General features: G+C 36.2%; 1 protein-coding gene across 7 annotated transcripts in view; it reads right to left on the reverse strand.

The window, feature by feature from the left end:
• RANBP9 (RAN binding protein 9) overlaps positions 1-19155 on the reverse strand; it is a 40667-nt gene that overhangs the window by 10771 nt on the left and 10741 nt on the right. For all 7 annotated transcript variants that reach the window (XR_013956258.1, XM_080610627.1, XM_080610626.1 and 4 more), the window contains exons 3-7: positions 8952-9004; positions 6989-7156; positions 4149-4171; positions 1928-2112; positions 1002-1114 (exon numbers count right to left, since the gene is read on the reverse strand). Coding sequence is in view for 6 of the 7 variants with exons in the window: in XM_080610627.1 (XP_080466753.1) it covers positions 1002-1114; positions 1928-2112; positions 4149-4171; positions 6989-7156; positions 8952-9004 (542 nt within the window). In the remaining variant the exon portion in view is untranslated. The remainder of the gene's footprint in view (positions 1-1001; positions 1115-1927; positions 2113-4148; positions 4172-6988; positions 7157-8951; positions 9005-19155) is intronic.

Below are 19155 nucleotides of genomic sequence, written 5' to 3' on the forward strand. Positions count from 1 at the left end.
GTATTTTTATTTTTTGCCAGCATATATCTGCTTTGTACTCAGATTGCACGCTTAGATTAGGTTAAGATTGCAGACACTCTTCTGCTACTTCTCATTTTCATGCTTTTACGAAGTAACACAGTCCAAGCTATCATCGCCCAAGAATATCCAAACTTTGTCCCACTCCCACAGGTTCAATTTTGACTAAGAAAAACAAAATTTAGTCTCTTCTCACCTACAACACACACTTCCAGTCAGGTTGCAGTTGACTAAACCTTTCCATACCAGTCCCTGCATTAGTTGATGCTTATATTGCTGTAACTTAGCACAAGTTGCGAACAGCTTCACAGCTCTATCTACCAACAGAGAAACAGATCCAGAATGAAAAATAGCCCAAGCAATGGGTTATTTTTCAACCAGAGCAGTTTCCCCATGTGGTATGTCATGCAGTCACACAAATGCTTGTGTTGTACAGCGGGGATTTCAACAAACAGGGGAGGCAGTGTTTCATCAGGCTGCCAAACAACACTGCCACAGCAAGTTAGAACTGAATTGCTGTTAGTACTCTTTGTCCTCTTCCCCCTCACATCTGTAAGCAGGAAAACTCGAATCTGATTTAACTTACAAAGCATTCTCTAAACTCTACCCCTTTCCAGTCAAGATGAAAATCTAAACGTTTGTCAAGACTGTTTTATATTCCTGCTTGTGACTGACCATTAGCTCTCACAAACACTCATTTAGAGACATTACACACATTTGTTTAAGACAGATCACAATTTTCCATTCAAGAGAAAGACAACAGGTAATTTATCACACTCTGTTACATCAAACAAGTTCCAAAGCGTTAGTGTGGAAGTTGTTCTTAACCAGATGTTCATATGTGTGCAAGTTTACACTACAGCAAAAAACTGTACTATGTAGTAGTGCTGAAAGGAAATTCTACAGTGATGCTTAAGAGAAAGCTTTAGGTAATATTTGTTTAAGGGAGGTGAAAAAGGATGCAACATGCTTTCCAGCCTTACTTTGTCTATTTTTAATGGAAGCTAATTCTTCTAGCACAGTCTGGTCTGTGGATCTGGCGAATGCCTCTGCTGTTGCACAGTATCCATGGTGAACTAAGTAAGATGATACCATTCTAAAAGTAAACAAAAACAAAACCCAGAAACACACATTACATACAAGTACAGAGATCAAGAGCTTCTTGAATGTAAAAACCCCTTCTTTCTGAAAAAAAGTGACTAAATAAATAATTCTACTTGAAATTCGGAAACTTCCGTACAAGTCATGCAAACGTAATTCAGTGAAGGGCCAGTACCTTCTTCAGATCACTGCACAGAAAAACCATTTTAAAAAAAATCTATGTATCATTTGATTATGATGAATTTTGAATTAAAATGATTCATCACCCAAAAGCAGGCTCAATTAAAATAGTACCTGCTAATTAAGCGTCTTTGTTTGCTCATGACATATACTGAAGTTAAATATCTGCACGCTGATCATTTGTTTTCACTGAAAAAACAAGAAATGCAAAAGCACACCACCATATTTCCAAGTGAGACACTAATGAGCCACAATTTAACCTGGCATGCCAAAGGCTGAGTACACAAAGGGAAATTTCCAGAGCCCAAGGTATTAAAACTGCCCATTAAAATCACGTCAATTTTTTTTAACTCCCCACTGCACATGAGATAGGGCAAATCAGAATGGAAGGCTTACACTCATCATTATGAACTCTTAATTATTAACGATGCAGAGAACTCTTCCCCAAACATCTATTCATGCTCAAATTTATAAATGTTTATCAACCTGTTAACAAAACCATCTGTACCAGGTTTTAACACTACCTGTACTTTTTTTGCACAGTAAGTACAATGCTTTAAAAAATTCTGGAATCATGCAATTAATAACTTTTTCTCTTTTTTTAAATTAACAATATTCAAAGCCTTACTTCTGAATCATTGTTTGCCATTCTCCTTCTCGATCTCCTATTGGAAATCTGTCAATCTGCGCTTGAATTTTGGTTCTCCATTCTCGCATGTAGTCTTCAATATCAAACACAAATGGGTGCTGTCCAAAATTAGCATCCACAACCTCTCCTGGTGTCTGAAGCCCTACTGTAGGGTACAAGTTTGGCTGCAAGAAATTTTTTAATTAGTTTTTTCCTCTTATTCTAAAGGCCCACTTTTCTTTTTTTTTTTTCATCCCTGTAATAATATCCCCACCGCTACCAGTAGTGTGATGCAGCAAATACCTCCGGATCATCTGTCCAGCAGTTAAAGCAACTCCTACCAATCTAGCAATACAATGACTGACTAATTTTATTCCCAGTAGTCACAATGACTTTTTTTTATTTTGAAATATGAGGGCCTTACTGATCATTCTCTTTCTAGTCAGGAAATTCACTTTTTAAACTGTGCTAAAGTTTACAACTTCTGGTTTCAATTTTACAAGATACTCAACACCAGTTTTTAAATTCTTTTTAAAGACCAGACTTTTTCTTTTAAAAAGAGAACAAAAATTAAACTTACAAAGTGGGCCATTTTCCTTTTGGGGTGAAATACTTAAAACATCGCTGAATTTTAGTGGTAAGAACTGACAGGATAGAGAACTCATTAGCCTCAAAGTCCAAGTGTGGCGCCTAAAAAGAACTGTGACAGTGCATTGAAGTTCTCATGAATTCCTGGACTTGTATCTACAAAAAGACTTTAAAGCATTTATTGTTGTCTCAGTTTAATTTTTGCTCAGAGATCAGGTCTCGGTGCAAATCTGAAATACACCAAATACGAGAAAAGTAAAATCTGCCTGCTGGGATTCATGTAACTTTCTTAAATGCAGCTAAGCACCTCAGCAACGGCAATGCAGTCAGTTGGGATTTTGGGTGGCTGGGGTTTGTTGCTGTTTTTTAATTTATAAATTAATTCACACCACATCATATTCACACCACAATCAACAATGGTATGGTATACTGGTATGCTGATCTACAGAACTATATCCTACATAAATTAAAGCTATCAATAAACAAGTGACCACCAACACAGATCAGTAGGAACACTGAAGCTCACTGAAATTAAAGATAGTCTGGTTGTCAAAACCATGCCCAAATCAAATCCTGCCACTTCCCCACCACCCCTTTTTTAATAAACCTTGCTCACAGTGTTATCTAGTCCAGACTAACCAACAAAGCACAAGTCTCAAATCTTTTAATGAGATGAAAACAACTGATTTTAATGAGGAGGGGTCTAGGTTAAATCTTCAGATTAGAGTGTAAGTTTTCCTGTGCTGGTACCACGTGCCATCAAGGAGCCCTGCTGGTATCCCACAGGTCCAGGACAGCAGCAGTAAGCTTCCTACACAAAGCACTCAACCTTGTGGTGGAGCTGGGAGGTGCCCTGAGTTACTGACTTAATTTTTCCTTAATATTTGTCCTTGACGCATAAGGCCATAGCAAATGGGAGTCACTGGCCAGATGGAAATGGATCACACACTTCACCCTAACCAGATTAAATGAGAAATTAAGTGGATGAAGAGAAAAGATAAAAATCCAACAACAGTCAGAAGTGCAGCATTATGCCAGGACCAGTGGCATGGAGAACACATTTCTAACAACTTCAAGGAAATTACAATTTAATTGACAGAAAAGCTAGACAACTTCAGGTATCCCCAAGCTTGCTTTAAAAAGTAACAAACCAAAACTTTGACATGTTTGACCCCATGGAGTAACCAGTATAGAGAAAGATTCTGAAAATTAGATATCAAGGATGAGTTACAGTCACCATGCGTTAAGTAGCCAGCCTTTCTGTGTATGATACACAGCTGAACACCCACATGAACCATGCTCATGTTTAATATAGCTTCCACTTTGTATGTAACGCCTGTATATATCAAAGTATGTAACAACTACTTGTATGCATTATTTCCTGCTACACTTCCATTAGAAGTGCCTGTCAAAACCTGAGAAGAAAAACTCCTGTGAAAATCAGTTTAAAAACAAAAAAAATTTGGCTTTCATTAACAAATCACCACTTAAATGGTGAGGAAAAATTTATTATATTAAATTGGTTAAGATGATTATCACAGTACTTCCAAGAAACATAAGGTAAACACAAGTTACAACTGAAACATCTGTTTACAATATGAAGGAAAGCTGTTTGAAAATGCACTTCTCTTACCGGTAGATCTGTGAAAGCGATGCCTGTAATGAAGAGAAAATTAAGATTAATTTTCATGTCTGGATTCTTGCCTCATTTTCTTAAGTGTATCATTACATGTTCAGAAAACTCACTCAAACCATCTCAGAAATAAGTAGTTAAGGATAGTGACATCAGTGATGCTTAGGCACAACTAATTTGCTTGAGTAATCAAGAGCAATACTGGCAAAAAGTAGCTGTCATTCAAAAGTACTCAATTTGCCCTCAATTTTTCAACAAAGGACATAAGATTTACCAAACATCATGCACATACACAGATTAGAAAGTATGAAAATTCTGGCTACAGAATAGAGGCACAATAAGAATATCTGAAGATATGTCTTCACTTGCATGTCTTGATGCTGCAACAGCAAGATTTAATGATGTCTTTTCTTGTTTGCTATTACTTTTCTTCACAAGTACATATGATCTTCACATGAGTAGCATGTAATACTCCAAACCAGTATGGTAAATGTTTCATTCTAATCCACGCCATGGCATTTTAGTTTTCAAATAGAGTAGTTTACTATCTTGTGTTATTACAAGCATCCATCTACCGCTAAAACCAACGCAGTGATTTTACTGTCTCAGGATTAGAGAAAAATCTGACCTCTATACACTTCAGGAACTTCAAGCAATTTTAGAGGGGGAAGTGGGGGAGCTTTCAGTTAAAAAGTAAGTATCAGGAAATCTCCTTCTGGCAGAAAAATTACAATAGTATTTCATAATTTCCTTTACTGTTGCAAGTATTTCTTTGAATTTATTTTTTCACAAGTGCATAATGACTGAAATCCACTTATCCCTTCAAACTCTTCTTTATTTTATATCATTGCCTTTTCAAATTTAAGATTAAAACAAAGTTTTTAACCTCTGGTCCTAAATTCCACCTCTTCTTTCCACCTCCATTCTTCACCAAGATTGCAAACATCAAGAGCATCTAGATTCCTTACTCACGTCTGATACAAAAGAATATAGACCGAATCCATTTCCTCCCATCACATGTCAAAGCTAACATGTCACTCATTGCCTCTTCACACCCTAACTTTTTATAAACTTCCTGTTTGGCACATTTTGACATCCAACTTGCTCTTTTCCAAAGTAACCATGGCAGTAGGCAAGACATATAAATGATAATTGATGACTGAGTGACATCTAGGTATTGGTGTTTTGGGGGGGAGTTTAGTTTCCAGGTTTGTAGGGGTTTTCTGTTAGTGGTGACGGATTTTTTTTTAACCCAGAATTTCACACTTGCGTAAATAATTGCTTAGCCCTTTTTGCAGCATCAAATCCCAAGCTGAGCCAGAGATTTCCAGTACTCTAAGACTGCACCTGTAGCCCAAAGAAGAAACATAAATGTCCTCAAAGTCACGATCATGTAAGAATTCTGGACAAATAGCAGAAACAACTCAGCAAGACAGCCACAAATTCTAATTTCTTTTTCCCCTAAACAATTTCTTTTTCCCCTTAAGAATCGATTTTCCTCTGACAGAAATTCAAGCTAGCAAAGCCCACCACAGCAGAACAGCTGTCAGGTTTCCTTCTGAAATCCATAAAGTGTTTGTCAAACTCTGTCTATGACAGATGACATCTTACTAGCCTCTCCTCACCTATGCCATTCTGTTCTCCTCTAAAAAGAGATTTTAATCACTTGGAGTGACTTTTTCATATTTGGCCTAATCCAGTTGGCTTTAAGACTTCCACTAAAAGAGAAGGTTTCTGTTCCTCCCTTCTTCACTCTTCCATGCGTATGACCAGAACTGTAGTCAGAAAACCACTGTCTCTTTAGTTGACCAATGATCTGATCCAACCTACCTGCAGGCACACTGCTACTAGTTCCAAAATGGGAGTTCAGATTTAATCCAGTTAAAGTCAGGGTAAACACAACATGAATCTATTGTCTTCCATTTCAACATATACCCTGAAACAAGGCCAAAAGACACTACTACACAGTGCATGGTTAAAGTGTACCACTGCCATAGCTGTCAGTGTATTAAGTGCAGGTATATACACTTACTCAATTTAGAAGAAACATTAAATTATGATAGAATCACAGAAGTAATTACTTGGAATTGCCCTTTGGAGACACCTAAACCCTGCTCTGAGCAGAGGCAGGAAACTCCAAAGTTAAATCTGTTTGCTCAGGGCCTAGTAGATATTTTTCCCCTTCTTTCTTTACACTCTGTATCTTTGCTCACTAAACTGCACTAAATCATGGAATTATTATATATACACTGCACCAAAAAATCTTAACTCTACCCCTTCCTTGTGTCTTCAAACTCAAAAATTCTCTTTCAGTCTTGCATAATACTAAAATTTGCCACAAGAATTTAACAGACTTAATTTTAGCACAACTTGCATAATTCATGGCTTTAGCCCAACTATGCCTGACTCCAGACTGAGAATCCAAAAGACACTGTTCTCCAACATATGCTCAAAATAATACCCATACAAGGTAAGGTTTTAGTGAAGGCTAAGTGTCCTTCATACAGCAGCAATGAATTTTAGCTATATCCATTCTCCATTTCTCCAATTCTCTTATTATCTATTACCTTATAAGCATCAAGTATTATCTGAGGATTTAGTAATGGAGTGCACAAATGTAGGCCCTGTGGAATGAGGTATTATGACAAATCCTTCCAAATTCACACTCAATGTTACTGCAAGTGGCACATAAGAAATTGTTCTTCCCAATTCTTTACTTAGTAGTCATGTAAGACTATCAAAAGAACTATTCAAACGCTTTGTTCCTGACATGAACAGAGTCTCAGATTTACAAGACTTACAGACATAGTATTATCATTAACGGTAATGTTTCTCCATACCCAAGCTGTGTCCATTCTTTGTGTAGAAGCAGGTATTATTGATAAGGTTGACACAACAACCAATGACATCACCCGTAGTAAACGTTGGGCCATAAGGTTGTCCAGTTCCAGAGGAACAGAATGAATGTCCATCATCTCCATGGTAACCATATGAATGTTTATCCCAACCTAGAGAACAAAGCATTTGCAATTTATTCATTTCCTTTATTATGAAATAATGGAAAGACTGTGTTAATACAGTTAATTACTATGCTCAGCTTTCTGCTTTCTAAGATTTCTTATCTAAAAAATCTATTTCATTTTTAAAAAAATGACAACTTCTATCAAAATGGCTGAAAAGGTAATTCCATTTGTAGTAGGTAACAGGTAATGCAAATTCAGATCACACATTTTTCTCTTTCACAAAACTGGCAACTTCAAAAATATAATCAGCTACAATGTGGAAATTTGAAAAGCTATATGCAGATCTGACATGTCCCAGTAAAACAGTTAAGATTCTCCTGTTCTCCCTTTCATCTTGCAGAACTATTGCTGCCATATGTCATAATCAAATTTTTCCTGGCTAAAACCCAAACATGCATCTCTGGGGAAACACATTTCTACTCTTGATCATTCGCAATGACTATTCAGCAGCAAGCAGTCTCTGCGTAATAGCAGAATCTCCAGACTGTAGTGTCACTAGCTTTGCTGCCCTGAAAATTAAAAGAAGGAAAAAAATATTATCAATACAGGTTAAACTCACAACCAGCAAGCAAATCATTATGTATGCAAATATGGTGGTAATTCTGCAGGTGAAGAAGTTGCAGAACCAGTTAAGAAGCTTCATATTGTTACACTACTCAGTGAAATTCACAACAAGCAATTTTAGTCTGAGCTTATTTGAAAATACCTGTCCACACTCTCTGCAATTCAATACTAAACAAAAACACTTAGAAAAGGAGTAAACTGTCAGGCACCACATAATCTTCCTAACAGGTCTATTAAATGCCTATTCAAAATAATATAAAGCATGATCTTTAACACAAATTGCCAAATTTCATAAACATATGCACACATTCTAACTATAAGAAGTTATACTGACAACTCATTTTTAAAGATTAAAAGGTTGCAGGTTAATTCTTCTATCAAGCTTCTGCCTAACAGGTTAATTTGGAAGTCTTTTTCATACTTAGGCCCTTAATCTGTATGATCGGTAGCTTCAGCTGGCACCACAGTAAGCATCTCTCAGTAAATTAAGTCCCCCAAATTACTGCAGTTACATTGATAAGCAGTATCGCTGGTAATTATTTGCAACGCATCCTAAATCATACTCAAAATAACTTAATGTCACAAACTAGTAATTCATTCCCCCTTAACTGGGCTCACAGTGTAACTACTGTCATCATAAAGATCTTCACCAGAAAATTTGCGTGAGAAAGTAACAATGCACAAGAAAGAGAATACAGATACTCTGAGGTCAATTTAACATGATTTTATACTTGGCTAATAGTAACAATCAAAAAAAAAAAGCCAGTTGGTGCTTTGCTTGGTTTTTTGTTTATTTATGTTGGTGGTTGGTTGGTTGTCTTAAACATTTAAAGATCAACTGAAAAAACAGCATATACACACAACTTCTGTAAATACTATGCAGAGATACTGCAGAGAGCTGTTAACAAGACAGCATCATTGACCGTGCAAGTCAATGTTAAAAATTTGTCTGCTAAAAAGTATCTGCATAATGTTATAAATATATATGTTATAAATTAACACAAAATTGTGGGAAATAGTACAGGAGCAAACATACAGTAAAAGCTGAACTTTATTTTAGCTGCAAGCTGTACATAACTCAAACGACATATACAACACAGAGATGTTATGCTACACTGTTGCTTACCAGAACCTTCCTATCAAAGTCAAGCATATTTAAAAGAAGAACCACAATTAACCAACATAAGTAACTTATGTAATGAAAACTGGAACATACCTGGTAGTCTGTTCATGTTCACACCCTGCGCTGACAGCCCAATTCCCATGTAACTGTAAAAATGAAAGAACAAAAGAAATGTATCTCTTTCTTATAAAACTATGTATATGTATGGGGGTATCGCTAAGAAACACTGTGCTGATTAGTTATATACCAATAAAGCTGCTGAGGGGTCATTTAATATGCTGAGTGGCATAGCAGCAAGGAAAGTGAAAAGTAATTCCTAGTATATATGGTTTGACACAGACAGATTCTGTCCTTGCAGGAAGCAATGAAAACGTCCTTCTCTTTTAGGCATCCTGGGTTATCAATAGAGAATACTGATATTAGGCATAAAGTATGAACAAAAACATCAAAGCCCATGCCTTATTTTGAAAGTAGGTATAAAGCTATACACATCATATTTCATCATGCCTAATCATGTTTTGCATATAATCTGAAATGAGTAATTTTACAAAATAGATGCAAACCTGCATTATTTCTGCACCAAAATGCATTCTTAGCATAGCACTTACAAAAAGATCACACTAAGCCATTAAAGGCCTGGATCATAGAGCAGAATGCCATCTTGAGACATTCACCAGCAGTGTTACTTAACTGTTGGGAATCTGTTGACGAACTAACAAGGCACAATATTTTACTGTACTTACCCATAATCTTAAATCTAAAAAGTTACAGCTAGGCCAATAAAGTCCAAAAGTCAGCCTTACAAAACGTAGTTTTAATAAAGTCATATCCAGCATAATTGTTATCAATTTGATAGCAAGTACTGGAAAGGTAAAAAAAAAAAAAGAAAACAAAAAAATCATCTCCCCACCCCAAAATCACACTATTTGAAGTTAGTAGAAACAATTTTGCTTCTGTTCCACAAACAAAAGTAATTTCATGATCAGGATGACAAGAACTCAAAAAGAGAAACAGCATAATGCTTTAAGGCTTTCACCAACGCCCCCAAGCACAAATTAAACCAACCCCCCATGAGACTAAAGGCGGCATCATCTAAAAATCACCTAAACCTAATATTTCCTAGTTTATCAAAACATTAAAATTACTGACACTAGTTCAAAATACTTAACATAAACCTGTCATTAAATAATAAACTGTATATATAAAAACAAATAATCACCCATGCCAGCTGGAAAATAGTTGAAGAAATACAACCTTTGTATTCCCATCTCATATAATGCAATTTTTAAGCAATTATTCTTCGAGGAAGTATAGGTTAATCTGCTGTTTTAAACACATTTCACATAGAACGAAACTGAGCAGCAAATCTCAGAAGCCCTATGCTTAATTGTGTACTGAGCTTTCTGCTCTTTCTATTGATCACTTCCAACGATTACCTTACCTGCTTCTGTGTTTGATATTTACAAAGCCCTCCTCTGATAATTCCTAATGTATGATACCATCTTCCTTTCCCTTCAACATATCAGCATGAAATGGAACCTTGGAACCATATAGCAGATACTATGCATATCTGATAATACAAAGTATCTCATTTAGAGATACTGAAGAGCTGAAGCAAAGGGCAACAAACAAAAGGATTAGTCTTTGCTGCTTTGCTAATTACATTACTAAGCCACCACTGCATCAGGTCATTCAACAAAACAATTATAAATGAAAGCAACAAGTGGATAACCCTTGATTTTGCCTTAAATAATAATGACAGAATTGTTCTTAGCATTGTCTGAAGTTTGACGCATGAAGGATTCTCATGTAAAGACAAAGTCTCCTGTTAAGGATAATTTATTAAATAGAGCAATTTTCTAAAATAATTCAGGTAAGTTGAACTCCAAAAACTGCAAAGAGCCTTCCAATGGCAGTCATATAAAGAAAACACCTTTATCCCAAATGGATAATTATTTCATTTCAGTATTCTTCTAGAAACAAGATTAAGGTTATACAAAAAATGTAAAATGTTAGACAGAAAATCATCATTTAGGTAGCATTTTGGTAGCACTTGTTTTTTCTCTCCCAGATATCGTATCTTCTGAGCCTCCTCTTTAACTCAGTAACAACTGTAAACACAGACCCACTGTATTTAATACCGCTGGGAACAAGAAGACTTGGACTTCATAGAAACTCAAGTAAAACTAGATTAAAACATTTCAAATAATTAACGCATTTACTATAGACATCTTTCAAAAGGAAAAAGGAATGCCTACAATTTATGGTTTGGATGTGAGTGAAATTAAAGGCTCACCAGTTAAGCTAATTTATTGTTTGTTATAGCTGAGGGATAGCAAATCTCATGTTCAACTAGACATAGTATGTTAGAAATTGAGGGGGGAAACAGTACTATGACAGATCGACTTTAGATGCTCTAAAATTTGTAACAGCAGTTGTATTTACGCCAAACCACTACATTTAAGGGTTTGGGGTTTTTGTCCCTTTTCCTGGCACCTGTAAGCTTAACAGGCTTAAAAATACTTTTTTATTTGTTTTTTAAAGAACCTTAACCCATATTTAGGTCCAGAGTCATTGCCTGCAAAAAGACTTGCTTCAGTGGGAGGAATTACATAAACTGTCCTTCTGTTTGCTTCCTTAAAGTTCATGTATCATGTGTCTAGGAATCAGAGCAGTGTCAGAGCCATGCATTTAACTTTTCCTTCCTTAGTCCATGATAAAAAAAGCATTCATCCTAGTAACCAGGTGCAATGCAGGCCCACACTGTTCTGTCAGTTCACAATGTACTTCCTGCTGCCCTGTCACATGAATGGGTTTGGTCTAGGAGGTAGCGACAGGCAGGAAGAACAGGTCCACTCAGGCTATGTCATGCTGGAACAGCAGCCCTGGGGAATGAGAGGTGCCAGCACTAGGAAGCAGCACGATCCTGGTGTGGCACCTTCCTAAACTGGAATGACAGTGTGGTTCTTCTGTGGTTATTCATAGAGAGGGTGAATAATGGTGTAGTTCTGATGTTGCCTCCCCCATCACTTCCTTCTGTACCTGTAGACAGTGCCTACATCTCAGCTCCCCACCCATAAACATCCCTGGATGCTGCGGTAGGAGGATCACCTATTTAGGCAAATGAAAGGAAGTGACTCGGGACCCTTTTTATTAAGAAGCCCATCTCTCTCAGCATTTTGGTCCCACCAGTTGCTACTCATCAATTTATTAAAGCACCCAAGTCTTACAGGAGCTCAGAAAATTAAAAAACAACATGTAAAACCACCAATGGAATTCATGAAATCAACCTATGAGAGACTGAAGAGACTGTGGCTGAAAACCAATATAAAGTGCAGCTACACTGGTCTTAGGACCAAGAAAGCAAAATCATCTTATATACTCTTGATTATTCATTTCAAATTGTATTTATTTTTATTCCAGTTCATTAAAGATATAGATCACCATTTTCGTGTGTCAGTACATCTTCTAGCTTACATTTCACGACCTCAAGTCATACAGAAATTTTTAGGTATACTATTAAACTACAGAGCTTAAAAATTGCTGAAGATTAACACTTATTGCCACAAAGCAAAAGAAATGTCAATGCCAAAAATAGAGGCACTGTGATACTTATTTTTTCCCCACTAACACAGACACAAAAGCCTAGGCAGCGAAATATATAAGAAGCAGCTGAAGCTAAAGTGTCTATCTGGATATCTGAATAGATTAAGTGTGAGAAAAACAAACCCAAACAGAATCAAATAAAAGGAGAAAGTAGCAGTAAGAGATGATACAAAACTAAACCACTAAAACATAAGGAAAAATACCCCAGCAGTTCATAAAAGATACACAATTCTGCCTTTTATTTGAAATTGTTCCATTAGATCTTTTAGCTACTGCAGTGAAAGTCTACGGAAGATCCTTCAATATGGAAGTTGATAGTAATCAGAATTCAGGTTAATTATATCCGATCCCATCCATTCCATAGAGAGTAATATAGAATCTCAAAAACTATACCAAACTACAAGTGCCTCAGAAAGCTTGCTAGTGGTTAAAAATAAAATTAAGTACTAAATAACCATTTATCAAGTTAAAAGAAAAAAACCCCAACAAATAAAAAAAAAAACAATCAAACAACCTCCAACAAATATTCTATACTGTATTTGTACAGACAAGTAAAATGCATTAACATATCTTTTAAGCAATGAAAAAAGAAAAAAAGGTAATAGCCTCCCTACTATAGATTTCATTAGCAACCTATCTGCAAAGGGTCAAATTCCTTCTGACTCTCACTGACCCTACATGTTCTACAAACGACAGTATAACCTGAAGAACTGCTATATCAAAATTCAAGCTCTTTTGATGATGATGAAGAAAGTAAATAATCAACCCAGTATCTTATCACCCACATGCTACCCATTTAAAGAAAGCAACTTCAACCATATGGTGTTAAAACCTAAGTTACTGTAATATCTGTTAGGAGCCTAAGTCCAAGCACCAACACGTCTAAACCCATAAATAAGGCCACTGAAAACATCCAAATGTTTCAAATGCACTGACTACTAAGAAAAGCAGAATTAACGCTGAAATTAAAAAAATGTAGGCCATACAAGTGCAGTTTTACTATCACATTTGTATCTTAGAAAAGCGTACAAGTACAAAAGACTGCAACATCTGTAGGAATTTTGAGACTAAATGACTTTCTAAATGGCTTGCACAACTGACTTGCAAGGATGTAGAAAGTCTGAATAACTCTCTTACACTGTCTTCACTGACTCTGTAAGGTCAGAAACACAGTACTCTAAAAAGGTATCTAAATTTCATTTTTTATATAGTTACTCCACATTAAAATTTTGTAGCAATATGCTAATCCAAGATCCTTATTGTCTGCACAATCATAATAAGAAATGAGCTGGTAAATTTATCTCTATTTAAATGTTTCAAAATATGCCACAGACAGTTTGAGTCTTTCATTTCAAACTGAAAACAAGTTTAATTTTATGGAATGTTTCCAAGGAAACAGTATTTTGAACATGATAAACCCAGGTTTCAGATTATTCCAGTTCTACATAGAGAGGAGGAAAAAAAAAAAAAAAGTCAGGCAGTCATCTTGCACAGTGCTCAAAACCATTACTCCTGTAATGCTTTGCTTGTGATTCCTATAATGTTCCTAGAATGATTCTCATTTCCTGATACCCCTCACTTCCCGAGATTGCATAATTTCACCTTGTGAGACTTCTCCCTGAGCACTTTTTGGGGACCACACTGTCAGAAAAGAATAACTGCACAGACAATAATGTAAGTCTGGGCTGCAGTAAGATTATCTTCTATACATTATTTTTATGTGAATGAACCTCGTAAGAAAGAAATAACTTCACATTCTGCAAGAAGCAGGGACTGAGAAATTAAATACATTCTCTCAACTTTCTTTTTACATTAAAAATCTTCAGTTCTAGAAAACATCAACGAAGAAATAAACTCTCTTGTTCTAGTTCCACGTATTTCTGACCAGTTAAACACAAACCTCAAATAATCCTCTAACACATTCAGCTGCTGTTCATTTCTGTCAAGTGTCTGGTCTTGTACACTCAGGTAAAAAATGAATTACTGCTACAGTTTAAGAAAAGACACACTTGCTGATTCATGATCCAATCTCTTCTTGCAGCTGCTGCAATTCAAATGAAGACACTAATGCAAGAAAGCTACTTCAGACTTCACCAGATTCTACTCTATACACAAGTACTCTGCTTATAATGCCGCAAGACATACTTATATGTTAACACAGACTGAGTGAAATTTGCATGTTGTAACAAATGCCCATGATTGTAAAGACATATCAATGATACGACGTGAAGACGCATAAAAACTATAAAAAAAGTCTTAAGACTGCACAAAATTTTTACATTATATTAGTAGCATACAAAAATACAATCAAAACAGCAGCTCTACTTTATTGTTTTATGCTTTTGCTGTGAACAAGAAAATTGGTATACTGGATGCTAAAGGAAAGGCCAACTTACTGCAGCAACAACAATCCAATTAAAAAAGTATGGTTTCTGTTTAAACAGTTACACATACATCCTCTGAAAGACAACAAAGCATTTGTGTTTCACAAACATCACTCAAATGCACTGAAACACCTCAGGCTAAACCATAGGCAAGGGTACAATGAACTCAAACTTAATTCTCACCATATTTTTGTTTTGGACAGTTCTTCCTTTTTTCTTTCTTCACCCACTTAACATAATACAACATGTACTACAAGATACTGCCAAAACAACAGATGACTGTATGGCCAGTGTTAAAAACCAGCTATAATCTAGCCATAATCTAAAGCCTTATTAACACTGCTTTACCAAAAAGCATACTGATTACTTTATGTGAATTTCTATAGTATCATTTTATTTTAGTGTAGAACATCCAGTAGAATTTGTACATGCAATATAAAGTATACTCATGAAGATCTGAATTGGCACAACCACACCACACACCATGCTTACAGAAGTGTAAGCTGAGTGCTATCTGCTAAAAGACTAAAGCTTTTCTAAACCTAGTTTTCATTTTTTCTTCTAGACTGCTTACAATTTCCAATTCTTGTTTTCATTCTTCATTGAGAAAAAGAAGCACATCTGCTTAGAGGATTTTGCATTTTAACAATACATCTTCCTCGACTGTCGGGAAAGCACTAAAGACTGTCTAGATATACATGGCACTACTATCATTTGTCCATTGCTAGTAATTGTGTTGACAAATCAGTGAGTAAGCTAAAGAACAGACAGAAATCCAAGACAATGAGGTTAAAGGCATTTCCCAAAAAAGTTATTTTTTCCTGGGAAAAAAAAAACCAAGACAAAAGGTCTCTCCTGGTGAAAGATTAAAAAAAACCCAAAAGGCTGTATTTAAACTAAAATTAAGCGGGCATAATCTGGTACTGTAACCAGAAGTAGCATTCCCACTCTCCAGATGCTGATTTTTGTCCTCTTCTCTTTTGCTGCCATAGCTATTAATGAAGCGATACAAACAGCCATACTGGGGAATAAACCCAGCTGAAAACAAACTCTTCAAATAAACTTTTGAAGAATGAGCTACCCATCTGGTTTACTGTAAAGCTGACACAGTCACAAACTGGGACAAGAGTCGTGAACCCAGTGAGTGTTCAGAGGCCGTTTCTTCTCATGGCCAAATCACCAAGTCTTCAAACTATGATTTAGAGTAAGAACTGTGAACATTCAAAAACCATTGACCTGACTGGAAATGAAGAGATTGACTACAAAACCAACAAGCCTAAGACTGAAATTCATGTAGAAATGAATCATCATTCAGTAAATCATACACACATAAGCTGTAGATAATATAAAATAATGAAAATTAGTTTGCTTCTGAGAGCCAGGCAGACAGTGGTTACCCTTAGGACAGCCCCTTGGAGAGCGGGACCACAGTAGGTTTACACCTAGTGTGAAAGGCTAGAGTGCAACCTAAGGTCACAGCAAAGCTCGCAGACTCTCAACTGAGAGAGACTATAGACAACTCTTCACCATTAATGAAGGATGCCCATAGGAGCAACATAAAGCTCACTGTATGGACTTACAGTACATACAAACTACGACAGTACCATGCAAGCATCTTTAGCTGTGTGAAAGAGGGAAATGTTAACTAGTATCTGAAATAAAATATTAGTTGTGGGGCTGCAGGCAGATGCATTACCTCTTTATAGAGAGCCAGAGGACCCAAACATGTAAAAGAGTAGCAAAACTGAACTTGGTAAAAAGCAGCATGAGAAAACTGAAATCAAGATTTCAGTAAGACTGGAAAAGAGAATGGCCACCATGGTGGTAATTTCTGGAAAGTGAAGGGGCAGTATAGTATTATGGCAGATTTAGAGACTAAGGCTTGTATCTTCCAATCACAAGAACCATATGACTTGGCAGACCCTTGTTCATTCCCATTCTGAGACTGACAATGTAGTTTGCTTTAATTAAGCTGCTATTCTAGAAATTCAGATGAAACTAAACATAGAGTTGTATGCAAAAGGCAATGCCATACCTATCTTAATCCGTTGAGTACCATATCAAGAAATTACAGAACAAAAACTACATATGTTAATTCTAGTTCTCTGACAGATCAATCACAACTGAGGGCTGGGTTAAGAGCTTCCAAAAGTTTAATTTAAAGCTAAGACTATGTTTAGCTACCCCAACTACATCAGAATTTTTGACAGTACTTGCTGCAATACTTTGCTTTAACTGACACATGTATGTATATATTTATGTTTACATTAACTGGAGATTTCAGTAGGGATGCAGATATCATTTCTTGCACTTAATACTCTCCTTCCTACCATGCTTTCTAATCATCACCTTGGTACTGTTCCCCATACTTACACCCATTACTCATTTACTGTCACCACCTCCAATCATTCACATCACTGTCCACAATGTTCCAAATGAAGCCAAACAAAACAAAGCAAAAGAGAGTATAAAAGAAGAATGTAAACATAGAGGTCCTCAGACTGAAAAAGGAGACATGAAATTCAGGAAGAAAACTGAAGAACAACAACAGAAAATATTTACAGAGCAACATGACAGCCGGTTAGCACTTTTAACAAGAGATTAAAAATATTTAAGATAATTATTACACTTATCTCTACTGTAGCAGCACATTAAAAAAAAATAATAAAAAAAATCACAGGGCTCTTCATGCCAAACACTGTACAAATACCAAGACAGTTTTTGTTTGAATGATATTTCCACCTTATTACTTTTCCTAACCTTACTTCTCACTTCCCTTTTTGTAACCATCAGTTGCTGCATGGCCCTATCACTCCCCACTGCAGTATCAAAAAGCAACTTCACTCTTTATCTGCTCTGCAACACCAACCTCCCCACCCATTTCTTACTTCCTAGTAAGCCTGCTTTCATACTTTATTGCGTCCATAATGCCTAGAAGCTGACCATCATGAATATATGTGAAATTAATGTTATTATGCACTTTCAAATTCCTACTCAACTTGTAACCCTCAAATATGTAAAGAATTAAATGATCTAGGTCATCAGTGTGACAAAACCAATACTGTTGTTGCACACAGAGAGCTACAACAAGCCATACAGAAAGCCATGTCATATCCATGCCCAACACTAGAAAGAGCTGTGCTGCTTCAGGGGGAGAATAATCTTTGTGATTGCCCAGCAACTTTGAAGCACACAAGACTATATTCCAGGAGCAGTGCCATCAAGTACTACAGTAGCACAAAAAACTAGATTTCCTAGACTAATTTTTTTTGTAAAGGTTTTTAGAAAAGGATTTTGATGATTTGAGGCAAGCCATGATAAGTAGAGCACACAAGCAAGAATGCTGTTAGACTTGCCCATATAACATAGTACATGGCCTAAACACTTTAAGCTGCATTTACTAAAAAAATAAGCTGTAAAGGCTATTACCAAAGGTAACTCAAATTAAACACCATTAAATTATTCACTGACGTTTACGGAAGTTGAAAGCTATACTTCAGCTTGCAGGTAGATACCTTAGTTGCCTTGGGTAGTCTAGGGTTTATTTTAAGCAGTACTATAAAATACAGATGTAGTGCTTCAACAGCTATGCTTATGCCTTGATGCTTTTGCAACAGTAAGGTATTTGAACTAATTGACCCTATTAGTTACATGCTGGTCTTCTACAGATCTGGTCTTCCTGACCTCTGTTCTCATTACCAGATACAAAGTAAAGAAGAAAAAAAAAAAGTAAAAATGGTAAAAATTTCACCTGCAGGTGAAACAACAGGCAGTGAGAAAGAACTAACAAACCCTGTTAGGCACAAACTGGTTTCTGTAGATCTACCTCTATTTCTCTGCATTTAATTCCCCAGTTTACTTTAATTACAGGCTAATTTAGTAGTTTGAATGCAGTGTAACACTGAACCATAAGAGATTCACAAAGATCTCCTCAACCTGAAAATGGGTCTAAAGATAGACATATTACATCCAACGAGGCTCCTCTCTTGTATCAGTCTCCTGCTCTGTACCAGCCAAGCTAGATTTGGCTTTGGCTCTGTGCACAGTATTCCCCGTATCCACAGTATTTCCCATAGTATCCATACCCATACTATCTTGTATCATCCAAAAAATTAATATCTCAGCTCATCATGCAGCTAATGTTCTAAGTGCCACTGAAAAAAGGTCACAAGACTGAAGCAAGGAAAGGCAGTATGTGTTGTCATGAACTGAAAAAAAGCACCTCTCCATCTTTTTAAGCAATCTCAGCAGCCAACTTTACAAGGCTCAGCTATGTACATCTCACAAATAACCACTTAAAAAACAAA

Source organism: Psittacula echo, assembly GCF_963264785.1.
Source record: "Psittacula echo genome assembly, chromosome: 2".
NCBI classification, from domain to species: Eukaryota; Metazoa; Chordata; class Aves; order Psittaciformes; family Psittacidae; genus Psittacula; species Psittacula echo.